This window comes from Aulonocara sp. 'chitande type north' Nkhata Bay, linkage group LG22 (assembly GCF_057382095.1).
Source record: "Aulonocara sp. 'chitande type north' Nkhata Bay isolate Kocher_YH1m ecotype deep benthic linkage group LG22, A_spYH_male_GT1.1, whole genome shotgun sequence".
NCBI lineage: Eukaryota > Metazoa > Chordata > Actinopteri > Cichliformes > Cichlidae > Aulonocara > Aulonocara sp. 'chitande type north' Nkhata Bay.
The window spans coordinates 26,395,482-26,422,049 of record NC_141364.1 but is presented as its reverse complement, the minus strand read 5'-3'; the positions used below and the strand labels follow the sequence as shown (position 1 = coordinate 26,422,049).

Sequence of the window (26,568 nt, the reverse complement as noted above, 5' to 3'; positions counted from 1 at the left end):
GGAGAGGACATAAATCACTGTGTACGGTAAATGTCGCTACCCATGAATCACCCACATTTCTGATTTCCTCTGGGTGAGAAACAGAGGTGGTGAGCTGAAGAGGGAACATGAAAGGAAGACAGTGGGTTGAATAGATGTGGTGAGGAGGATGAGAAGGGCAAAGGAAACACTGAAGCAAACAAGGATCTGAAGAGTTGTGGTCAAAATTATGTCATTGAAAGAGTATGACAGTTTCTAGATCATTTAACTACAGGTTATTTGGTTAGGCACAAACATCAATAATGAGCCCAGATTTTATGCCAGGCAGGCAAAAACTCCCATTTGTCAGCATCACTGGTGACTCAGCGATATGAGGTAGTTTAACAACTAACTTACAGAAAAACAGAAAAACAATGATTTAGCGCTCTATGAAGAAGAGGTGGGTGATTTTTTTTTTCTGTAACATTTGGATTTTGCTAAGACTAAAAGCTAGCATGTGTACCAACACAGGCAGCACTAACTGATAGCTAGGTTTGCTAGCTATCAGCTAGGTTTGCTAGCTATCATTATTTTGGTGATGTTGGTACCTATTCAAGCATTTTTAAAGGAATTATCTGATAAATAATGCCTTGTTGTGTGGTTCTGCCTGCCATAGAAGTTTGGATTTTGGTTTTTGTACATGAAATTCTAGTATTTTATTAGTCTGTAATTTAGCGCTAATTGGTAGGTATCTATGTCTGTGTTGATCTTATGGCAGCTTATGGTTGGAGGTTACTAACCAGTCTCGATGGAATTAGCTGGTAACTTTACACTTAACCAAACTTAATCAAACACGGATAACTTGAAGTACAACCAGTGATCATTGCTGGAAAGACTCTAATGCTGGTGCTTTAAAATGCAAACTCTATAGTGTGCTACTGTTTAGCCATTGCACGTCAAGATTTTAGTAGGTAAATAGGTTTTATGTGAAAAACAACATTTTTACTCATAGTTGAAATATTGTAGTGAAGGTTTAGTGAGTGCCAGTAATAGAATATTTACAGGTGCTTTACCAGCACTAATCACTTAACAAATTAGGACTCAGGGGCCAACAATACACAAAAAAACATGTAATAAAGGTGAGATCTCAAACAAATACTGATACAGGTTCTGAAATGTAAAATTGGTTCATTTAGACCCTCTCTGCACTTAGCTTAAGCACAATTAAATTAATGCAATGCCTTGTTAGCTCATGTGTCGTCTTAACCGGAGATAAATCCTGTATTTGTTGCTTTTCCTAATCCCGACCTGAAGCAGGTGTAAACCTCAGCCGAGGTGACTGGACTCACACACAAACACAGAGCCAAACTTAGGAGCCACACCAGCCACTGTGCTTAAAAATAGAAAGCGTCACTCTTTTTGTAATTATCCCTCTTTCCCCCCTCTGTCTCTTCTCTGTCTCTCTTAACCAGATAAGGGGATTGTGCATATATTTCTTGAAGGAGTCGTGAGCTGTTTGTGCTGCCTGTCGCTTCCATTTAAAAGCTTTTTGTGAGCCAGACTGAAAGCTCTATAAACACATATGGATGTTTCACAGCACACTCACAGTTGACCCGCTATTTGCCACATTCATCTACAAACTCCAAACAAGATAATAAATCTATCTCGTTCCAACTGGTGTGTGGGAGGGAGTGCAGGGGTACCCCGGACTCCTGCAGAGCAATGTGGGCCTCCAGAGAAATCTGCCATGGGAGAAGACAAAAGGGTGCAAGTGTAAAGCATACTGCAATAATAATGCCCAGTGTGCAGTCACACAGAGGTGGATGCCAATGGACCGACAAAACCACAACTGCACAGAAGCTAAAACCTTGGAAAATTCTTCCACTGTTACAAGTGGCATCTCACTTTTTTGTTTAGATCAAAATTCAGTTCATTTTGAACTAAACATAAAATGAGAGTTTCGTGTGTTGTGAAACCGAGTTATTACGTCTAATGTACCTGAAAGAAACAGCTGGATATGAAAACGGAAACAGGTGAGGCAGATTGTTTGAGCCCATGCACCTGTAATGGTGAGGAGTCAGGACTCATCTCTGAGCAGGGCTGGATCATAATTTTTCAGTGTGGGGTTTGCTGTTGTGAATGGGTGCATTTTAACCCAAAGCATGACCTTTTCCGGACACTAACCAAGCAATTGTTAATGGCTAAACCTACCCAAATGCAGCAAAGTACAGTAAAATGTGATTGCAAATGAAATAGATCAGCAAAAATACAAAACAAAAAAGTAAAACCAAGGTCCAAATCTGCAGGGTTTGCCCGAAGACACCAGAAATCAATTTAAGTGGTTAACTTGGTAAATGGTAAATGGTCTGTATTTGTATAGCGCTTTACAACTTAACTCGCTATCCACCTGTAGGGGGCAGCCCACCATCTTCCTGCACAATGGTATGGCCACAGTTATGCAGGTTTCTGATGCATAATTCTTTTCGTTTTCCTTTATCTGAATTTGTAAGCTTTACAAAGAAAACTGATTTTTGTCACAGCCCGTGTTTCATGTTCATGCTTATCATTTTCCTCGGAACGTTCCCAAAATTCGCTTGCAAAATAAAAGCTCACAGGATAACGTGACCGCTGTCTCAGATAAGGATCCTGTCTGAAATTTCACAATAAAACTTCAGCCGAGATAAAGAGTAAACTGCTTGACGTTTAGCAGCTGTTCAAACTCCCAACCTCTTCGACCTTTTTTCTCAATGACAGCAATGCCACAAAATGTAAATGTCAAACTCTGGCTTGACTCATCGGTTGACAAAAGCTATGTCTGCATTTCTTTTCTTTTTTTCCTATTTAACCAAAATGCCATTTCTATAATTTTAGGCACTTATTTTCCTCGAGAAGTTAAAGGAGTTCTTTTTCTTCAAAACAATCACCCCTTGTTTTTCTCCTCTAAATGGATCATCAGTCTGTTATGATGGATAAATGCATGAGAGTTAGCCAGTAGCTGCTGTGAGAGAGGCTGTCAAAGCTGTGGAAAATGTCATAGCTGTGTTTCAAGTCCACTTGTGGAATATGCCAAGGCATTGTGGTATACTTTAGATAAACTTGTTTGTATTGCCACCATTAAATGTGAAAAGCAGAGTTTACATGGAGCAAAAATAAATAAATAAGAGGATCTGCTGACATCCTGCACAGAGGGCTGTGAGGTGCAACGAGGGGGCGGACATCTTCATTTAAGTGCACGTCATCCGAATCACACCGTTCGCATTAGGCTTGAACAGACGCAGCCTGTTTTCAGCGTACACTACAACACACATGTGATAAACACACACGTAAATGTACCAGCAGTGCAGAGAATGAGTCTAGCATGTGTCTACTAACTTCTGCGAGTGACTTCTAGCCACTGAGAACAACAGCTCATTCTGCTAGCTGTGAGCCTTCATTAAAGTCTTAGAAACACTCTCTCTTGCTCATCACTCTTCCTCTGCGAGATCCCATTATGCACGGCCGATGAGCTAAGCCTCCCTTTCGTAAACAAGTCAGAACCGCTCGGACTGAATCGGCCTGAAAACACTTTTAAATGTGTGTGAAAAGGCGTTTGAGTAAACCTGCTGCCAAATGTTGGAGTAGAAAAAGAGGCTGAAGCTGGCACCGCCTCACAGCCTTCTGCTTCAGTGTATAACACCTGTGCCTGCATGAATCCAAGGTCTCCTGACCCGGGGCATTTCTAGAATTTATTTATTTTTTAATTGGGCGACCAGACGGGGGAAAATTTGATCAAAAACAGGAAGACTGAATTGGTTGTGAATGAAATAAATTTAATTGTGAACATCCATCCTGCCGCCATAAACATGCAATAAGAGAGCTTTACTGAACCCCGAGAGTCGAGCATGAAGCGATGGTGCTCACAAAATGCTCGCATTTTAGTTACAGCCACAAATAATTATTTTTTATTTTACCAATTTCACACATGTCATCTTGTTTAAGTTGCCCAATTTGCAAAGTGATGGAGCCCAATAAATAACAATAAAGAATAAGCTAATGCTTCAGCTCATTGTAGGGTATCTTCCTCTCTCTCGTGCTCGCATTTATTAAAATTATCAACATAGGGAAGTATTGGGGGGGGGGCAGTTACCTCCTGCCGGTCCCCCCTTGGTGGCACCCCTGCTGGCACCTGCCAGTGCTTCCCGTCAGCCTGCTAGTATAGGTGCAAGTATATGGTGTAAATTTGAAAATCCTTCACAAGTTATCACATTCAAAGATTTTCAGAAAACCTGACCTTGACTTTGAGTTCAAGGTCACTGAGATTCGAAGTTGTCTGAGATTTTTTGTAGATGCATCTATGGTATGAATTTCAAAATCCCACATCGTTCTGAAGTTATCCTCATTCTCAAGTTACTTTCATTCACAAACATGAGTGACCTCACCGCTCACCCATCCGCCAACATGTCCTTTTACAGCTGAGGGGTAAAAACAGCACATTTTTATCCTAACATTCTGTATATGTGGCACAGCACGGGAAAAGAGATGCATGCAGACGCAGAATCCCGACTGTCCACAATAAACAGCCAAGCAATGACACAATCACAAAGAACTGTCCTTTCCAAAATTTCCAGTGTTTTTCACTGTTTGCAAATATCTCTCAAAACTATGCCTGAAAAACTTTAGCTTACCGGACAATTTCTGATGGATAAATTAAAAACAAACAGCTCACTTCTGTTCAAAATGCTCATTCAGTAAAACTCTCAGTTATCAGGGGGAAACCGACACACTCACTGCAGCCACACACACCACAAATTAGCCAATGTATCGCTCTTATTGAGACTGGCAACTTTTGATGATGCCGTGTGATAACCGGTTCTTGTAAACCTTGTTATGTTTTTATCAAAGGTTTAATCATTTTTTCTTGTTGCTACAAATGAATGTTTATCTATTTGGCTCATAGGCAAACCACAATAAATCAAAGACTGGACACAGTTTGACATCTTCTAGTTAAAAATTCATAGAAAATACACAGAAACAGATGAATGACATCTGGCCTTTTGCATATTAATGTAGTAGTTTTCACATGCTGTCTCACATGTGTCCAACATCAGCAGCATTTATATTATCAATGCTTGGCCACACTTAACTGGATAAGGAGAAGAAATTTACGTTTGTTTGAGCTGCTGGTGAAATTTTCTCGATGCTTTTGCAAAATAACTCCAAGTTTCTATGTTAGTCCTCTAACTCTGGACAGAACATTCACCAGCAGCAATTATAGCAGCTTACAAACCAGATTTATTTTATCTACATAAGAGGACAAATCTATATGAAAGAGCCCCTTTCACGGATGATTAACTTGAATTAAAGCCACTGTGGTGAAGTTGAAAATTCATCTATTGGCTCGGCAGGACCAGCTTTAATGAAACTGTCGCAAGCTTTGAATTAAAGATCGGACAGAGTGATGTCAGAAAGCGAGGCTTAATGAAAGCATAAAGTATGAGTTTGTTCTTATTTTAAAAAGGTGATCATTAAACCATCAATTCTACAATCACGTCTGAAGCAAAAACACGGACCTCTGAGTTACGATGTCTCTCCCACAAACACCATGGGTTGCATTTGTCTGTGCAGACGAAGACGCTTTGACTGAATTTATGTTTTAATGCATGAACTCTTTCTGCACTGGAGACAGAGGGATCACTCAGCTGCACTGAAGCTACAAGATTTTTATCAACCCGATGGATTGTTACTCAGAATATACTCAAAAATCCAGAGATGCAGCTCTAACCAACAATGTCAACACTGCTTTTCCCCATAACACAAGTATTGCCCTTTCTCCAAATGAAAGCAACATTAATTACTCATTAATACATTACTTCAATCACCACTCGTTGTTGGAATAATTGCCATTTCGCATATTCGGTGTAGATACAGTTAAACATAAGCATTTGTTTAATGTTGTGTTTTTGGACCGCGTGAAACACGACGCCGGTGTTTTTCAAGTTTTTGAAAAAAAGACACCCAACAACAACAAACGGTCAGACGCTGCCTCAGGAAACTGTGTTATTTCAACTCACTTTTGCAGGTTAGACAATTATGAGAAAACTAAAACGGGCCCTAAGCAGTGAAGAACTGCAGAGCTGTGTGAAAACTCTCTGTGGGTTTGTTACTGCAGGGCCTTCTTAGACACGATGCACACCATTTTAGTTATTATTAATGCAGGATTGTAGACGACTGTAGCAGTGATTAGGAAAAAAAGTTGCAAATGAATCTGACCTAATTAAGTAGAGTAATGCTAGCACGGCTGAAATGACGGCATTTAAGAGCCAATTTTGTCTCCCCCTTCTGGAAGTGAGTGTTATTACATCAGTAACGTGCAGTCCTTTACTTTAAGTAGTAGTTATGAATCTCACGAATTAGGAGTGTATCTAAGGACATGTGAAACTTTATTAATGCAATTTGCAACAATTGTGTTTAGTTTTTCTTAAACATCTTGTTATTTTTCTCTGCTACAAGCTCGTTATTCAACTCTCTGCTTCAGAGACAGTGTGACATGTAGTCACAAGACAAGATTTTCAACTGTGATATACATCAGCTCTAGCCAGCGTTGATACTAATATCAGGAAGTGCATCAATCAGTTAGCAATGACTTGAATGTGCCTCAACTTCATGTAAGATTTTGAGATGATCTTCCCCTAAAAGTAACTGCAGTGGTCAGTATTTGTGCAGGGTATTGTTGGGACCTACAACTGTATTTTACAGAGAGCTAGCAGCCCTGAGAATGAGCGAGTGCATAGAAAATGTGTGCTCGTCCCCCTTTACAGAGAACACTGGTATAATAAATTGTGTATTTCAATTCCAGCCAAACAGTTTTACTGCACAAACTTAACTAAATAGTGATACAAATCAAAACCAACTGCACTTCCTCTCTCTTTTTGCATGCAAAGCATTTGCAAACTGGCTCTATATCAGTTAGCATGCCTGCTTCAAACTATTCTGGAAATGGCATCTAGGGCTAGAAATTTCAGACTTGCCACAATTGTATGTTGCCGAAACTGTCCCTTCCTCAAGGGCAAGAAAACAAACGTTTCTACCGTTAAAGGGCATGGGAGGACAGGCTAAAGGAAGGAGGTAACGATCCGCTTTCATCACTTTTGTGACATTTTGTGCAACAAGTTAAAACATGATGTTACAGGTGGGAAGCTGTGCTGCTAAAACGGGCAGACACTAAAAGGCGGTAATACCTGTGAGAAACAGCGATGAAACACAGGGGTCTGTCTGTCTCTGCAAACTGTACTGACGTGCAGACACAAAGTTGTAGGTAAAGAGGAAAGAGATTTAAGAATGGCAATATCAGCCTGTTTCTCCCCGTTGTTTTTTCTCATAAGGTGGGAAACGCAGCTTCTGAGAGAGCAGGAAAGAAACTGAAAGGAAGTGAATAGATGTGAACTATAAATATAACCTGATCTGTGTCACTTAGCTGCATGTAAACCAGAGGAGATGCACACAGAAACATCAGCACAATGTAACCGATCAGTGCTGAAGGATCAGATGGGGAGAAGGATAGAGGAGGGATAGATAGCGGAGATGAAGAGTCATCTAGTCTTTATCCAACTGTGTGTTGCTAAGCTCCTCTGTAGGGAGTCCGTGACTTTGACAGTGGCGCACAGTAAATGAGATCTTCAAAGGAGGACCAGGAAGAAAGCATCTTAGCCCCGCTTACAGAAATCAAAAGGCTTAGGCAAGCCTTACCCGGCTGGATAATGGAATATGGAATATCACTACCCGCACAAGACAGTTGTAATAAGAATGGGAGGGAAATACACTGGCAGCCTTAGTCACGAATTTATACGATGTGTTCCTCTCTTCTTCTGTCCCAATTATATCCTCTACCAGTATAACCTTCTTTCTATTCTCCCACCCTAATTTTGTCATCTGCGTTCTTTCACTTTTCTGGCCTTTATCAGCTACAACACCACATTCTTTTCCCGTTTTGCCCAGTCCAGGGTAAATATCTGTCCTTTTGAATGCTAAGATAAATAACTCGCCAAGAGTCCAAGGTTAAGAAGATAACCAAACAGAGGAGTGAAAGCCGAACCAAGATTTAGAGGAGTGGTGTGGTTCAAGGATATGTACTGATATTTGAAATTTACAGTAATACCAGTTTGTTCCATGTGTTATTTGACACCTCATCGTAGCGAAGATGAACTCAGACTTCCCCGTGATAAAAGCCAGCTGTGAGGTTCTTCCAGCACAGTGGACAGTTATTAGAAAGTAATATGAAACATCTGCAAGCCCATCAGCAGTCAGTGTGTGTGTTTGTGTGTGTATAATTTAACCTAATCCACTGTAGCCACTGCCCTACAGTTGACATCAGTGGATGTACAGTGGATGTGCCATAAATCTGCTACAACGGCTTTCTTGTAATATGTTCTGTCAGGGTCGATAAAGCCAAGAAAAAAATAATTGAATTACTTAATAACACAGACTGTATTTAAATGATAGGAGTGAAAAATGAAACCAAAGCAAAAGTGCCTCAAACCAGCATGGTTTATTTTGGTCCTCTGGTTGCAAAAAGAAATCCAGTGGAAAGAACACTACATTTATTTTGTAAATTATAATTCCTGTTAAAACCAACAAGTCAGGAAGAACAAGGTATGACTTAAGTGCGTAATTAACTCGTCACTACCCTGTGGCTATGCAGTGTCCCTCCCAGTATCCCTCCCTACCTCAGGTCAAGACTTCACCGTGAGACTTTACTAACCAGTACACGATGCAGTGGTGGCTACATCCATCCTTCCTGTATATAAAACCTCTGTTTCACACTCCTGGGCTGTGTGTGTGTTTAATAATAATAATAATAATAATAATAATGAATTGCATTTATATAGCACTTTTTGAGACCCTCAAAGCACTTTACAGTTCCACTATTCATTCACTCTCACATTCAAGCACTGGTGGAGGAACACTGGTACAAGCTACAGTTGTAGCCACAGCTGCCCTGGGGCAGACTGACAAAAGCGAGGCTGCCATATCGCGCCATCGGCCCACTCTTCCTATTCCTCATCACCATCTGTCTTCAGCTGCCTGAGGCCCTCTTGTAGGCGCTTTTGAGGAGTTTTGGTGTCCTGACATCAGTGACATGTATGTCCTCCTGTGGCCAGCTTATCATCCCAGCATAGTAATCTGATGACCAGTATGGCATTTGTATTGATAACTCAAATCTTATTACCACCCTTCAGCTTGCTAGTACTTGGAGCTGTCCTGTAACTCCACCCCTTCAGTCTGGATCACCTTCCCTCTCTTTGCAACCATTCAGCCACACCTATCCAGCCTGAGTGACATCCTTATGCCCTTGCTGCACATCCCGGTGAGGTGGATCAGTGAATCAATGCCTTGTTTGTTCCTGGTGTACAGCTTGATGTCATCCATATACAGGAGGTGGCTGATGGTCACTCGACTCGTAAATCTATATCCAGTTTTGGTGATGAGCTGGCTCAAGGGGTTGAGGGCTCTGCAGGACAGTGCATATATATTTATCTTGTGCCATGACAAAGCATTTGCTCCTTTCCTGATTGGGTGTTGCTAGTCACAGTTAACTCATGATTTAACAGTATGAGGCAATTACTGTTTCCCACAGGCCCAGGCAGATTTGGATAGTTTTTTTCCTTCAATAAATGAACTCATCATTTACAAATTACATTTTGTATTTATTTGGATTATTTAATTTATCATATTAGATTTTTTTGACAATCTGAAACATGTAAGTTTGAAAAATAAGCAAAAAACTAAGAACTCAGGATAGCGGCAAATGCTTTTTCTCACATTATGTAGTCTGAGATGTTTAACAGAGTTTGACCAGCCTTGGGAAACATCCCACATTCCAGTTGATGACCTTGATCAAAAATACAGAACAAGTGAGGTGGTGTAGGTGTGACATCCAGTCGTTTCTCACTCTGTCGGGTGCCAAAATCCCAGATATAAAGCTCTCAAGTGTTAGATGAAAGCGAGGCAGGGCTCCGGTTTGCAACGTACCCAGAACCACAGAGACAGAAACATAGTTAACCAAGTTCATCTTCTGTGTGTTTCCCTTTTACACTTACAGCACAGAGCTCAACAGTATGCAATACAACACTCTCTTTCCCTTTCTCTTTCTCTCTAGGCTGTTTTTATTTTGCCTCTTTGTGTTGCAAAGGGCAGCTACAATCACCTCAGAAGCTTCACTTTGACTTGCTCTTCAAAATTGTGGGTTTGTGTGCAGGATGAGTGCTCATGCATAAGTAAATCAGCAGGAATGTAGGAATGCATTCACAGTCTTTCTGAATAAACCCCCCCATGAATGAGAACAGGAGAACAGAAGACGATAACCACGCATGCTCGCAAAGACACTGACCACCCTGAGCGCAGACGTGTATGCAAGCACACAGTAAACCACACAGTTTGTTCAAATTTTTAACAGCAACAAGCATGAAGACACTTTGGTTTGTTGAGAGTGGGATGTCTACGAGACTGTGAGCCAGCTGCCTTCATAAAGTGTTTTTTTAGTTTCTGATCTTGCAAGGTCAGCATTGACAATTTAATCTCCCCATAATGAAAAAGACAGGCTCCAAAAGCAACTCCATCCCCCATAGACTCCCATGTTAAACAGCACAAACAACCATGTTTATAGTCTGAAAATATAAACATATTGGTGACTAAATTGTGGAGCCAGACACCAGTCAGTGATGTCACAGTGGATGTGCCCATCTTTTATATACAGTCTATGAAGGAAACCCAGGCTTAGTCAAAATAAAACCATGTGTGTTGTAACCTAACAACCCCAGATCTAGTTTGTTCTTAACTTTAAAAGAAGAATACAGAGACAGAGAAGAAGACAGGCTAAAGTGACCAGATTTTATCAGTCACCATTACAAACAGCAGAATAAAAATAGGACTGGTTCAGGGAAGAAAGCATGAAACACAAAGCCACTCCAGAGGAATAAATAAAAAGATTATGCCATGGCGCCCTGGTGGAAAAACAAATCTCAGTAGCAGAGCGCTATCTGACTATCTATCTGTTTGTGTCAGGGCTGAACCTGTTTGTCAGGGTTTTTTTTCCCTTTTTTTTGCTTTGGGGACAGTTAACAGAGACAACGATCAGTGTGGGACAGGCCAAGCTCTATTTTCCACAGCAGGTATAGCGGTCAGACAGTCATAAAATAATCCCCCACTCTCAGCCCAAAGATAACACACACACTGAGGGTGGTTCAGGATGGATGGAAGGGTGGGGTAGAGGAGCAGTGAGGAACAAAAAGAGTAAAGTTAGCGCTAAAATAAAACGCTCTGTTAACTTGATCATTTGTCAGCAGGAAAAGAAATCTCCACAACACAAACACAGAACTTTACCCACACACAGTCCTCCTGTGCACACTGGTGCAATAAGCAGGAACCCTTGCAGCTGACTAAGGTGAAGTCAGCATGGGAATATTCACCCTGCACATAAAAAGCTGACTGTGGGAACTACTTTGCACAACCTTGCATGAGTAGCCACAACTAAAAGTCAGCTTCATCTCTTCTCAAACTCCTCCTTCAGTTTTAAAATGACAATAAGCAAATGACAAAACCTTACCTGTTGTCAGTTTGTCCGCGTGCCCAAACAGCCAGATGCCTTTAGGTTTCTCCCTGTTGGCACTCAGGCACGAGGATGGAGAGGAAGATGAGCTTTTTTCTGTCTTCTTCTTCTTCTGGATACCGTTTCCCATTTTTTTTCTTTTTTTTTCTGAGAGAGGGGGGCAGTCCTCTGGCCCCTAGAGTGGCTCTACCATGTTTTCCTCCTGTGACATTACATCTGTATCCTTACTCTTAAATCCTTTCTACTCCAGCATGAGCATACACTCTGAGTCAAAGTCAATAAAGCTCAAATCATTCCTGCTGATTCAGTCCTGCTGACACACACACACATGCCACAGTGTGGACTATCTTTGCTAAAGACCCACTGACACCATTCCTGTGCGACAAACAAAAAAAAGCTCCATAAATCATAAATGTCCACTCAAATCTGCCGTTCACCACTGCTAGTCAAGCACAGCCACTGAAGACACACTCAGCACTGACAAGCCTCAGTTTGTGGGTGTGTACGTATGTATGCGTGGAATCGTGTGTGTATGTGTGTGTGCCCCTCCCACTGTGATCGCTGTGCTCCAAAGCAGAGGATTCACACAAGCACCACATTAGACTTATTTCCATCATTTCGAGCCTCACACGCAAACAGAAACCAAAAGCTGCCCGATGAGAAGGGTGGTCTGTAGCATTTACTGCCTGGGAATGAGTAACACAGAATAAGTAATAAATACTGAAATAAAGGAAAGAGTGTGGGCTTAGAACAGCATATGGATGCTTAATAATTCAGCCGATCTTGACAGGTGAAGATATTCTGTCTGGCACTCTTTGAAATTCCCCTTCATCCCACACACACACACAAACACAAACCGAATATAAAAACTATAGTCAGAGGATCAAAGCTTGTTTTGATATGAGATCACTCCGACTACGCTTAGAGGAAATACAAATGCTGAGCCAGACAGATGAGTTACAGAAATAGGGATAATGGGGAATTCTGGGGAAACTAAATCACTTGTGTCGAGTCCAATCTTTTCCTGTAACATCCTCTTCCTCGTTCCCTGTGCTCCCTTTCCTTCTGGCTCCTCCCACCTCCCCGTCTAACCCTAAAAATGAACACCGAGTGACGATTTGGCAGGTTATGTGTCTTGGAGTGATGATGTCATGACCTCTGCTGTCACCAGATAGGAATGACACCATTCCCAGAGCCTGTGGATCGATTGCAGTTGTTCAGAAGGAGGTCAGAGAGGAAGGCGTGTGGAGAGAAAGAGATGGTGATGATGATCACCACCATCACCACGTAGCACGGTGCTCCCATCAGGTGAAAGTGAGATTTCGGTGAAGAAAAAATGCGCACTTCTCATGAGCGAAGCCCTGTTCATGCACAGCCCTCCAGCCCTTGCTCCTTCTGATGTGTAGAGAAGAAGATAAAAAAAAGGCTCCAATAAAAGAAAAAAGCAGATTTACTGTCAGGGGAGGGGGAGCGTGGATCGGGAGAGCTGCTGGGCAAAGAATTTACAATCCCTTCTTTTTCTACAAGAGGAATCGATTTGGCTCTGAGGAGCAGGAGGACTTACTGGGAATTTCCAAATATGAAATATGAATGCTCATGCTATATGTGTGTTAGATTGTGTCTGCATACAGAGGAAGGAGAAAGGAGAGAAGTGCGCTTATGATATCAGCAAGCTTCCTGTTGCAGAGTGTAAAACGATCTTCACTAAAACACTCAGAACGATGTGCTGCCTCCTAATGCATCGCCAACACAACCACACCCAGTGCATCTGCGCTGGTAGAGTACACTGAGCTCCTCGTCTCATCCCTCATAAAACTATGAGATCTCACTCAGGTCACGCACAGGGATGATGCTCTGCAACATGCCTTCACCTGTGAGCAGCAAAGCATAGTGGCAAACGTGCCCTAGATACATTTCAATATGAGCGTGATGAAAGCGTGTGTCAGAGTCAGGAGACAGTTGAGGATCTGACAGTTGAAGGGAACTGAAAAAAGAGAAACATGCAAAGGGGAGTCGACATGCGTGCACGTGCATGTGCGTGCATGTGCGCATGCGTACATTAAAGGACATTTGTGTAGAGGAATGCTGTTGTCATGGAGACCATCACCAGAGTCTCAAAACAGGACTAAGGAATCTCTCTTTAAATGTTACTGTTTACACTTTTATTGGTGTGTGTGTGTGTGTGTGTGTGTGTGTGTGTGTGTGTGTGTGTGTGTGTGTGTGTGTGTGTGTGTGTGAGAGCATATCTGTCCCATCAAAAGCGCCCCGTCAGACAGCATCTGTTTAAAGAAGTTGCAAATTAAAAGCCTCCTCGTCATGATACGTTGTTGTGCTGTATGACCTTGATCCTATCCCTTCACCGTGGCACGAACATTTAGAGTGAAATCCTCAAGCTCAATAATTCTGCCTACATCAGCCCAGCACTTCCATCTTGTGGCAATGCTCTGCTATCACTATTTAAACTCCTGAGGACAAACAACGCTGGTGTTGCAAAAGCACTCTGTCATTAACATTCAGCTGCAGAGCTGCAGACTAGCGAAGGTGACAGTTTCAGGTATGATCCTGAAGTTCCCGTCTAAACGGTGACATCTGCTGACTAAAAAAGCAGGTGCAACTGAAGTATTTTTCTTTGGCATTGAGCTGATTTCATGAGCACATCGCTCAAGAGTTGTCTGCCATAGTGGATGTCATACAACCACCAGTTGCTTGGGAAACTGTCAGGCAGAGGCTCCTGGATGTGGTTGGGTGAAATCGTTTGTAAAGAAGGTGTTGCACGAAAGACTCCTTCTGACTGTTTTGGTTGCTAGCAGATTGCTACGGTTGCCTCTACTTTTTCATGTTTGTTTTCAAACACTTACTAGCCAAGTGGTAGCAAACCTTGAAAAAGGGGGACAAAAAGTTTGTGTAGCACTTTTCACATTTGTACTACAGCTTTCAGAGATTTTTCCTTTTATTTTGTTGACAAGTCTTCCACTTCCTTTCAAAGTACAACTGCAACAATATGCTGGTGTTAGCAGTGTCAGGGAGGTTTTTGTCAACTGGTTGGGAAATACATGTTTTCCTTTGTAACTCCCTAGCTCTACTGTCTTCTCCAAATATGGCCATGTCCAGCTTAAAAGATAGAAAACCGGATGGCAAGTGTCAAAATGTAAAACTCAAGTTTATGGGCAAGTTAAGTAAGAAAGATATCTATTCCTGTGTCAGCCTGCATTCCTGCCAGTCTATTCTTTGCATCACTTTTCATTCTGTCGTCATCAATCTGGTCTAATCATTTTCAATCCTACCTTCTGTGAGCCAATCAGCCTCTATTCTGTGTTTTAAGTGTCAGCTCTCTTCTGCCTTTTACATTGACTGGAATGACTCGCCTCATTTCATTCTGGTCACCTAGAGATCCTCATTCAAACCTATACCTGCCTCATTTCCACCCCAACCAGTGTCTAGCCTCATTGGCATTCCAACGGGACAAGCAAGGTAAGCAGTGCTTGCCGTGTCAAATCTAAAAATAGACATAATTTGAAACTTATCAAAGTAATGCGATCTCTCTCCTTTCATATCAGACATCACTGTGATAAAGCTCCTCGCCTGCTAGTTATTGTGTGCATGGAGCCTTGAGCTGCGCTTACGTAACAAAGACGTAACAAAGATGTGCACGGATGACGCAAAGTGCAGCAGATCAACAAAGACAAATGGAATCGCTGTAATTTACAAGAACTGCAAATATGTTATAGGATTTTGTATGCAAACCTTCGTATGCAGTGGAGATGCAACGTTCGTTCAGTCCCTCCTGCGGCCACACAAGGCTGGCTTCAAAAGCGATTCACTCCCCATTAGCTCCCTTGTCTCAACCACGCACCCAACTGTACAGCAGAAAAACACATGTTTGCAACCGGGTTGAGGAAACTGTTTTATTCTTCTACACTTAATTTACGCCTTTGAGAAAACAAATAATTTTTAATAAGTTGACATTTTTTAAGGCTTTGATGTCACGGTGGCTTTGAGCTTGATCTGTATATAGTATTCACTGCACAGCAAGCTACATTTATTTTTGCCTAATAATTTAATTAAGAACGCTTCAAAGGGTATTTTATTTACATGTCAGCAGACATCTGTCCGATTCACCTGTGCAGTTGCCTATCAAGCTAGCTAGCATCAGCCGATAACCTCTTAACTAAATATGGGCATAAAACAAGACTGTGACAACCTTGAAGCCAGACGCAAGGCTTCAAGATGTTCATCCACAAACTAGTGCTTACATTCATGTTTACTGTCATAATGCACAATCTAATATTTTTCAAAGCACTTTACACCCCCAAAAAATGAAATAAAGTGAAATGGGGGAGCAGTGTACAACTTTTCAGGAGTGGAGATATGAAGATAACTTATTTTTTGTGAACTAAAGAAAGTTACGACCTGCGCTTCAAATGGAAACACAGCTAGCATTAGCAAGTAAACCAGCTTCAATGATTTGTCCTGGTAACAGATAATTTACTAGATATTTATTTAACTATAGTGGTAGCCAGAAAAGAGTGCAGAAAGGTGAACATGTCCATGTAGCATACAGACAGACAGCACAAATGTCTCTGCTTGCCTTTCTGTAAGAGTCAACTCATGCCACTGCAAGAATAGTTGGTGAAGCAAAAGCTCTAAACAACTAAAACTTGGTTCTTTGGTCAAATTTATGAAATAACTAAATAAAAGGTTAACATTAAGCCCAGTTAAGCCCAGGCCAGTTGTGTGCTATTTCACATATACTAGAGATAAGAGTATAGTGATTAATTTGTACATGTTTGTTTGCTGAAAGAAAACCAGTGAAAGAAAAAGAAATGGAATTCACCAATTTTGACAATTCTTTGAACCAAACAGAACTTAATATTCAAAAGCAACATTATGCTGGTGTTGATTTCTCCAGTACAAAGTCTGTGTCATATTAGAATTTAATTTGGCTTTATATGTAGGAAACAAGTATTTTATGTACTCTCATCACTTATGCTTATTTTCCTCATGGTTGGAGATATTAAGTAAATATCAAGCTCACACAAGCGTCGTGGAAGTGGACCTTGTAAATTGTTTGAGAAGAGTTGGGAGTTTCAAAGAAATACTTGGCAGGTGGTTTGATGAATCAGCTGTTTAAAACCATCTACCACGTGCTACTTTAACAACAAAGCATGGGATGAATAATTAATCTCAGCAAAAACAAGCTACACTCTGAAAACCAACAGGCAGTCAGCATAGCAAGCTAAGTAGTTAGCATGTCTTAGTCAAAGTCGCTATGAAAAAGACCTGACCCCACAGTGTATTTCCAGATCAACATTTGTCAAGCACAAGTGCCGATGTGGGATAGCACAACCTGACAACACTGCAGCCTGGTAAATATCTAAGCTTGAACCACAAGAAGCTGGCAAAAGCCTAGATTAGAAACAAACATTGGTGACATTAGTTATTATTCCAAGGTCTTTCATCAAGTGAAAGTTATCAGAACTTTATAGTCCTTAATTTACTCGAGGCTCGCTGAGTTCTGAGTTGTGCTATCATTGTCTTCTTCTCTTCACAGAAATAAAAATGGACAAAGACGCAGCTGTATCCTGTAAACAGCTTTCAACAGGTGTATCTGTTACAACATATTACATAACTGAACCACACACACACACACACACACACACACACACACACACACACACACACACACACACACACACACACACACTCTTGAGGGTAAATCAGTTGTATTTCCCTGTATATACAGATGCCCACTCCCTTAGTCCCACAGTGATGTCTTCCAGCTGCTTCCCCACCACATCAAACACACTCCATGTCCTATAAAACAACCATTACCTTTTATTCCATAAACATAACCCCTGCAAGCACATTGGATAATGATCACAAGTAATTTTAGGAACCTCTTCCTACGTACATATAAAGCATTGATGTGACCTGCATGGGAATTCACAAGGAATGTGAACCTCTAAAAAAATATGAGGTACGCTTCACCTTAACCACGACCTGAAAATGCTTAATGTTTCACGACAACATCACCCTATTATTGCTGCCACAGCAACGCGTTCCTCACAGTGTTGCTGCCTAGGAGACGTTTACCTCAGCGACATGGCTTTAGGTCTGTGGTGATGGATGAGGTATCTGCTTACCCAGGTGAAATTACCACACACTCATCAAAGTGTGTGCGCATTGGTGATGAATGATGTTCGAGGGGGGACGCAGTGGGGATGCATTAAACTTTCACACCCTCTCGTTGCCCGACACTCACTGCCTTCATCCTGTCAAACTGCATTAAACCAGCCCTGAGTTGTGGCCTGTAATAAAGCGTGGGCTGTATACAATGTTCTCAATGTAATGAGATGATTGCTCTTCTATTACCCTGCTAGGTCTGTAATCTACATCCCAGTTTGTGAATCTACACACCCTGACTGTATTCTGTGATGTGGCAGCCGAACACACACATATAAACCCGTAGCAGATCCAGAAACTCAAGTACTGAGTGGGCTCCATTGCAAACACATTTAGAAAGCCACATGGAAAAAAAAGAAAATAAAAAGGAAAGGCTCACACGGGGCTGTACACATGCAGAAAACAGTGACTGCACACACAGACGCACTCGTGTGGAATCCCGGGGATTGCGCAAAATGACCTCACTGCACAAAAAGCCAGCAACCAAAGATGGGCTGTGCTGGACAAAGCAGGTAGTTGCGGGGGGCTCTACTCAACCTCGAATGTGTGTGTGTTTCTTTGTGGAGGTGATGTAATGAATGTTGGCGCCGCCCTAAGCCCAGCAATATGCCGCTGACACACAAACACAGAGATACCCTCTGATACAGGGCAGCTCTCGGTCACACGCCCTCACACGCAGCTCAGCAGACGTCCAACTATAAACACATGCTGACTGCACAGTAACAATCAGCGAAGGCCAACACACCCACAGCGGTGCTGAAAAGAGCGTTAAGCAATCTGAGAAGTGATTAGAAGATAAAAATATTCTTTAACGAGTGTGAAAAGAGGCTGAAAAACCTAGGAGACACAGAGATGTGTGTGTCTGAGTGCATGTGTTTGTGCTGAGACGTTGCTCTAATTAAAAAAGCATTGAGAGAGTGTTCCCGAAGAGTCCTCTCAAGGCTGAATGGAGCTTTGTGATTCGTTGTAATCTCTCCTCTACATCACATAACTCTAGGCCCAATCTGGCATCCAGGCTAACACACACACACACACACACACACACACACACACACACACACACACACACACACACACACACACACACACACACACACACACAATCCGCTGTGATACAAGACTCCCAGGAATTCAGCACATCAAAGACAGTTTTGTTTTTCTGTTTTTTTTAAGAAGAAGAGGAGTCTCTGTAAAATGTAGCCAGCAGTCGGTGTTGAACTGCAGAGCGCTCCCTTTCAGAGGAGACGGTCTGAATCAGTCATGCACGGATGACGCAGCTAATGTAAACCAGCAAAGATGTAAGTGTGCCGCACATAACAAAGATGTGCACGGATGACGCAAAGTGCAGCAGATCAACAAAGACAAATGGAAACACTGTAATTTACAGGAACTGCAAATGCGTTATGGGATTTTAAGCAAACGTTCGTATGCAGTGGAGACGCAACGTGAGTCTGGTTCGTTCAGTCCCTCCTGCGGCCACACAAGGCTGGCTTCAAAGGCGACTCACTCCCCATTAGCTCCCTTGTCTCAACCACGCACCCAACTGTACAGCAGAAAAACACATGTTTGCAACCGGGTTGAGGAAACTGTTTTATTCTTCTACACTTAATTTACGCCTTTGAGAAAACAAATAATTTTTAATAAGTTGACATTTTTTAAGGCTTTGATGTCACGGTGGCTTTGAGCTTGATCTGTTTATAGTATTCACTGCACAGCAAGCTACATTTATATTTGCCTAATAATTCCATTAAGAACGCTTCAAAGGGTATTTTATTTAAATGTCAGCAGACATTTGTCCTTGCTTATCAAGCTAGCTAGCATCAGTCGATAACCTCTTAACCAAATATGCCCAACCAAGAAGACTGACAAACTTGAAGCCAGACACAAGGCTTCATGATGTTCATCCACAAACCAGTGCTTACATTCATGTTTACTGTCATAATGCACAATCTGATATTTTTCAAGACACACTACAACAATAAAAAACCGAAATGAAGTAAGTGGGGGAGCGGTCTACAACTTTTCAGGAGTGGAGATATGAAGATAACTTTTATTTTTTGTGAACTAAAGAACAAGAGCGTGACAATAATGTGAAAACTGCGCCCAGGACAAAAACAAACAGGGCAACTCTTTGCCCTTTAAAAAACAGACAGCATGCCAGCACAAAGCCAGGGAAGAACCAGGAATGATGCTGGATGTATGTGCACCTCAGCCCTGCAACAAGACTTTAGTTTAGTCGGTAAGAGAAGCAGCGAAGCGCAGTTAGCTTCTAGCCTCCATTTTTAGCACTTGTTTCTACAGTGAAATTACACTGGTTGTCACTTTAACGCTTCTTTGGGATTCAGTGTTGCATTGTGTTCAGACATAATCACTAAAACAAAGACTGTATGTATGTTCATTAAGATGGCAATTTGTGTCAGTGTGCGGCACTGTAACCTTAGTATTATATTATTAAATTAACAGGCCATGTTACATAGTAATGCAAACATAATGTAACATTATTTTCCCCAAGCAGTAATTAAGTAACATAATGCATAACAAAAGTAACAAGTAATGTGTATTATATTGATTTTATTTTATTTCATTTTATCTTCAGGTCTTGGCAGATGGCCGCCCCTCCCTGAGCCTGGTTCTGCTGGAGTTTTCTTCCTGTTAAAAGGGAGTTTTGTGTGTGAGTGCACTTTTCTTGGTGGAGACTGATTTTTTGTTTCCTCGGATTGAAAAAGTCACCTAGCTGGTTCTGAAAGAATGAACTGTTGTGAAAGAAAAGTAAAGGTGCAATGCACCGATTACTGACAGTTAGGAGACCAAGTGCCAGAGAAATCAAAAGCAGTTCAAGTCTAACGATGTGTTCATGCACACACAACCACAGGTGAGACAGAAAGCACTTGCAGTTCATGCTTCTGAAACAGCACGACTGTTTTTTTCCCCCTTAGAATAAGATGGAAGTGCAGAGGCCTCAGACCCCCTGTGCATGGTGAATGCATGTGAACTTTGAATAGATGCTGACTAATTTAAACAGCTGCTTGAGCAATGTTTGGAGGATTAGAACAGGGAACTATGTCCTGTCAATGCTCCAATTTCTGCTTTTCAGATATCATGGATTTCTTTCAAATGAAACTTTCAGATGATAACAAACACATGTGCAGCTGCATTACGATCCCACTGTAGTCCATCTTAACCAACTGAACTCAAAGAGAACACAGCTAGTGAACACAAAGCTGCATCAATATGTGTGCTCATTTTCTGTTTGCAATCTGAGTCTTCTCATATTCACATCACTCCCTTTTTAGCCTTTATAATGGAAAAAAAAACATGATGCCAAAACCAGGGTTCCCACACATTCTTCGCATCAGCCTTTGACCACATCCTTTGCCCGGGAATTATTAGCACTACTACAAGTTAATCTTTGCTTTCAAATGAAGTCACTGTCTGTTACCCATCCTGTAGTCATAGTTCTCCACGGATGTGACAAAACCATAGCATTAGGCACGGTAAGGGATTGTGGAAGCCCTATTTAGGCAGAAGAGGCACAAAAACCACAAAGGAGGTGACCAAGAAAGTTTAAAAGACTCAGAATCTGGGTTTCCAAGACTTGCTACAGTAACACACACAAGTGCAATGACAGAGGAGAAATGGATGGGTTTAGAGGTGGAACAAAAACAGGAAATGGGAACTGTGGGTAATCTCTGTGCAAGCAAACAGTGAGTAAACAGAAGAGAGGGGATTAGACCCCGGAGTCAGACTTTGTGTGTGTCGGTTTTGCCAGGTTTTAAATCTAAAGACTGATGTCCCGATGATAACAAAATCTCTTGTAACTTTCCATCTTAATCTCAAAGTCAACATTCCTCAAAAACACATCATGACCACGAAGTCTGCGGTCATGACAAACAAAACAGGACAAAATTATACGGCAGACTCACCAGACAAACCAAAAGTGGCTTCAAGATGCTGAGCCTTGTTTTTTCCCCCTACGTCACACAAATTCACAAAAAGGGTTATCTCAGCACACTTTAGATTATAAGGTAAAGAATTCTCTCTGACACTTTCTGGCATGTTCACCAATGTTGAAAGGTGCTTTTGCACTAACCAATCAGCAAACAAGGGGGTTTGTGCCTCAAGCCAACTAGACTTTGAGTAAAAACAAAAGTAAACACACAGTGAAAGAAAAAGTAACACGGACTAATATTTTGCTGGTTGAAGGCTCTGCTTCCAAACAGGGACTTTATCAATCCTTGTAAGTTAAAACAGTCCTCTCTGCCTTTCTAGGAACAATAACACTACTTCAAATGGTAGCAACAGGGAGTCCACAAGCTAGTAGCTAACCGTCTCAAGCTTCAGATGGGATTTTTTTTGTTTGTTTTTTGTTTGTCTCTGGGTTTGTTTGGTTTGTTTTTTTCAGAAAACAGCATGTTGCTATGGTAACAAGGGAAAGTTACATGCCGTAAAACCAAAAGGATGAGCTAAAAGACGATAAAACACTACACGGATTTGAGGGGAACTGCAGAGTCTGTGTAGGTTTGTCACGACAAGCAACATCTTATAATTGAACAACAGAAACATAATCTGATCCACTGTTAGTGCAAACGTATAATTAGAGTATAAATGCTGCTTACAAATGCAAACTGTACTAGAAATAGGAAATCATTCTGATTTAAAGCTATCAATCCTCGTGTGATGAACAATATTTATTTTATCTTCTATTTTAAACTATTTATATTAAATATTAAGAAAACATTTATTCAAAATCTTTAAATGTCCCCCAGCAAACTGTTTATGAGCTAGAATTTCTTCTAGTCTTACTGTGTTTGGCGACACTTAAAAAAGGTCAAGTTCAAAATGACTCCTCTCTCACCTTTTGCAGGCTCATGGTTCTGGTGTCCCAGTTTGGCATCTGTCACAGCACTCCCATTGCGGTTCAGTCCATTGCCGGCGTTCTTTTTCCGCCGGCTCCCCTTTAACCAGCTGAAGGCGCCTCCAAGGGAGCTTCCTGGCTTCCTCTGCCCACGCTGAGCCTTCGCCTCACGGGCTAAGATCTCAGTGATGTCCCTGGGCACCAGGTCACCTGTAGACCTCCTCCGGGACATCCTGGAGATTGGTCCTGGAGGCTAAGGAACTGTACCTCCACCTGGATCAAGGCGTCTTACTGTTTGTCACAGGACCTGGACCTCCCTGGTATGTCGGGTTTGATGAAACCTCCCTTCCCTGTTTGGCCTCTCTTAGTGTCCGTTTATCCTTTCCCCCCCGTCTGTCACCACCTGGGACAACAATGAGATCAGCAGGATGAGACAAAGAGCGCAGAAGAGAAATATATAAAAATAGGCTGGAAATGAAAGTCAGAGGGAGGACAGAGTGGCATGGGAACTCAAGAACAGAGGAACAAAGTTAAGGCTGGGTTAATGAGAATATCCAAACCCAGTCAAGATGATCAGGAATGGAATCGAAATAAAACATAAACAGAAAAGAAGAGAAAACAAGAAAGTATAACCGTGAACCGAGAGTATTTCTACCCTGTTCTCCCAAAGTTTTCCTGTTACTCAGTCGCCCCCACTCTCCCTTTTCTATTCTCTCACTTTTCTTGTATATGTCCTGGCCCTACGGGAGCTCCAGACCTCTGCAGCGTCTCTGTATGTGTGTGCATGCACGTGAGCCATGTGGTTCACATCAGCAGAAAAGTGCGTACGGCTGAGTTAGAGAAGAGAAAGAGTGGAAGAAAAAGTTTAAAAGTCAACTATTTCTTTTACTTTAAAAAGAGATACACACAAACAACACACACACACGCACACACACACACAAGCTTCCTGTACGTGTCACATTAACAAACAATCAAACATTTGTAAACTTACAGCGTGAGCATGCTGTCCTCTCCTCTGCTCCACTCCTTTCTCTCCGCCTGAGAACAGCTTTACAGAGCATGTGTGTGTCTGTGTGTGTGTGTTTAGCACAGTGAATGAAGCTCCATGCTCTCTGAACACAGTCCCTCCCTCTGTATCGGAGCCAGCCTCTCCTCCACCCTCTTACAGTGCTGGTAGGAGTGAGCCATTACAGCGCTGCTTGTTCCTCTTCATGTTCATAGCCAGCTCTCACATTTTAGCTCTCGTGTTGAGTCCTTTACTTGAAGCTGCACAGTTAGGTTTTTTTCTGTCTTTCCTCCCAGCCTCATTTCTGTGGATCAGGTTCAGTCGTCTCCCTCTGGAGAGGAACCCTGGTGTGATGATCCATCATTGAAGCTTTGAAACAAAAATACACCCTTTGGAGCCGTGTAACCATAAATAGAGCGCTCAACACTACTGTGCCTCCTTCCTGGGCTTCATTTTGTCTTATTTATTTGGAGAAAAGGAAAGCTCCATGGGGAGACTACCGAACAGTCACCTGTCAAGGGTGAAGTGATTCAGCCGTTTCACCTGAAAGACAGGGTTTCTCTTTTCTACCTCTTTCTGGCCAGGTAGAAACTTGACACCACTTGTTAAATGTGACACACACACACACACACACACACACACACACACACACACACACACACACACACACACACACAGAAATTAGGGCAATAAGGCAAGTTACAGGGGAGCACCTTTAAGCAGCATTCAGCTGTACTCACCTCAGAAACCTGACCTGAGCTTCAAAATTCACTGTGGTGGGGAACGAGCCGAGCCGACAACAGCATGTTGTTGTGTTGTGGGACTGGCTCGTCTGGTCTGAATGTGGAGGAGACCCAGTAGGGTAAGGAAGAGGAAGCAGAAGGTGGTGTCGCAGCCTTCTGGGAACAGACTGAGGCAAGCCTGTGACTGCAGTCTCGCATGCATCTGGTTAATTGGCAACAAGGGAGTTTACTGTAATTTTGGCATTTTATACTATGAGCACCCAAACCAACCTTTTGTATTTTGTAGCCTGTAACTCACACAAATACTCATCATCATCAAGAGTAAACATGCTGGTTAGAGCAGAGATCCAGCAAAAACATCACTTAATACATCCCATGCCAAACGCAGGTATAATTGTGATGCAGATCTTAGAAAGCTCCTCAGGTACACGTGTACACGCAAGTAGCCCAACAACACGGGATTAAAGTCTTTCTTATTCACATGGTCGGCCTCATCATGAGCTGTGGGCCACGGTCTTGATTTAGCTCCTGAGATGAGGCAGCTAAATTACCTGTCTCTTGGGATTCCTGGGTTATTTCTGGCACACGATCTAAAGATATCGCTGTCAGTCAGCTTTTTTTTTCTTTCAGCACATGGTTCTCATATTTAACAGCTTTAATGACCGTCATCCCTCAAGCCGATCATGTACTGTCAGCGCTCGTCAGAGGTCTTTCTCTGTCTCACATCATGGAAAAGAGCGAGCCAAAAGTAAATTAAAACATGTGGAGGGAATTTGCTTTGAGGCACCGTGTCACTTGTGTTGCAGTAAAGACAGGGCGGCAGTCGGTTAGCTGTTCTCAAAAATTCGACCTGTGTGCCGGTTATGAATGTGAGATGATTCATGGTGAGGTTTTGCTTGGTGAGTGTGTGTGAGAGGGAGAGAGTGGTGGAGGGGTCCATGCTGGATGTGTGTGTTGGAGTCCTGGGAGGGGTTAAAATGAGTCATCGTTTAGTTCACTCAGGCCTAACAGATTGAAATGTTTTAAGGTTTCTATGGCAATTGAAGAGAAAACAGTTACCCTCAATATGTCTGCAAGTGGGCTACGGAGCGCCTGTGTGAAATGTGCATGTGCAGTAAAAATCATTTACCACGAGAACATCATGATCCTGCTGGGTAATGTGTCACCTATCCTCCCTCATTCTGTTCCCATATGTAGCTCTCTGTGTAACAACTGCAGCTACATATGCTCCGCTATCCTTTAACAAGCATTACAAGAGACAAGTGAAGTGATGATGGTCTTACTCGAGGTCTCAAAAACTCATAATGTTATGGCATTAAGGGCAAAAAAGCTTAAGTTGAAACTATTTATTTAAATGTAATATTTTTATAATTCATTTTACTCTTTTATATATGCTGAAAGAGTAAATCCACTTCTGTACTCCTCCCCAGTGTTGGGAGTTAACTCGCTCGTTACTTTCTGCCTCGGCGGACAGAGGCGGTTTCTCGCAGCTTAAGTACAGTTTTTTGTTTTAAGGCGTTTTTTCCCGAAGTCGCAAAAGTATGACGTCACAACATTCCGATTGTTCACTTGCAATGTTGATCCTGGAACATTTACTATGATGATCTGGGAACAACACCAACACGACGATATCAGATCGTGCCAGGTGGGGGACGGTTCCTGAATGCAGTTTGAGATGTGACGAGAAGAGATGCACTCTGGTACTTTAAATAGATGTATATTTTTAGCTTTCACTGGACAAGCACTGCTTTCCTTGCTTGCCCTGAGAGAATGCTACTGGTATAGAGTTGCATCTTACTCAAAATGACTTCTAAATATGCAACTTAAGTGTAAATTATCTTGTTGAATTGTTTTGTAGAAATGGAACACCAAGAGGAGATGTTTATTAAACACTATAGCAGTATATAGATATTGGAAAAAGTTTTGGAAGCTACTTTTTAATTTCACAGTTGCACAACACTTTGTGAGTGACCTGTGTGTATGTGTGCGAGTGTTTGTGTTGGATGTGACTGAAAGGAGGCTGCAGGCAGGAAATCCATACTGCCGGTTGGGATAAGCCCAGCTCTCTCGACCCGGCATTATCATTCTCGACCTGCTTTTGTCCTGCGACAGACGCATTCTTTCTGCACCGACTGTTTCTCTGTTTCTATCCAGTTCTCAAACAGGCATATACAACATTTAAACGCACAAAATAAAACCAAACACCAAAATAGGTCTTAACTACTCTAATCTAACATGT

General features: G+C 42.0%; 1 protein-coding gene across 4 annotated transcripts in view; it reads right to left on the bottom strand.

The window, feature by feature from the left end:
* The window catches only part of nhsl3 (NHS like 3), a 40,260-nt gene extending 15,804 nt beyond the window's left edge, over nucleotides 1-24,456 (bottom strand). For 2 of the 4 annotated variants that reach the window (XM_086279941.1, XM_086279943.1), the window contains exons 1-2: nucleotides 23,572-24,156; nucleotides 22,581-22,983 (exon numbers count right to left, since the gene is read on the bottom strand). In XM_086279941.1, coding sequence (XP_086136067.1) covers nucleotides 22,581-22,812 — 232 coding nt within the window. In that variant the 5' untranslated portion in view covers nucleotides 22,813-22,983; nucleotides 23,572-24,156. Of the gene's footprint in view, nucleotides 1-11,539; nucleotides 12,056-22,580; nucleotides 22,984-23,571; nucleotides 24,157-24,326 lie in introns of those variants that run through there. The other 2 variants (XM_086279942.1, XM_086279944.1) reach the window with 2 other exon arrangements.
* Between the last annotated feature and the right edge of the window lie 2,112 nt (nucleotides 24,457-26,568).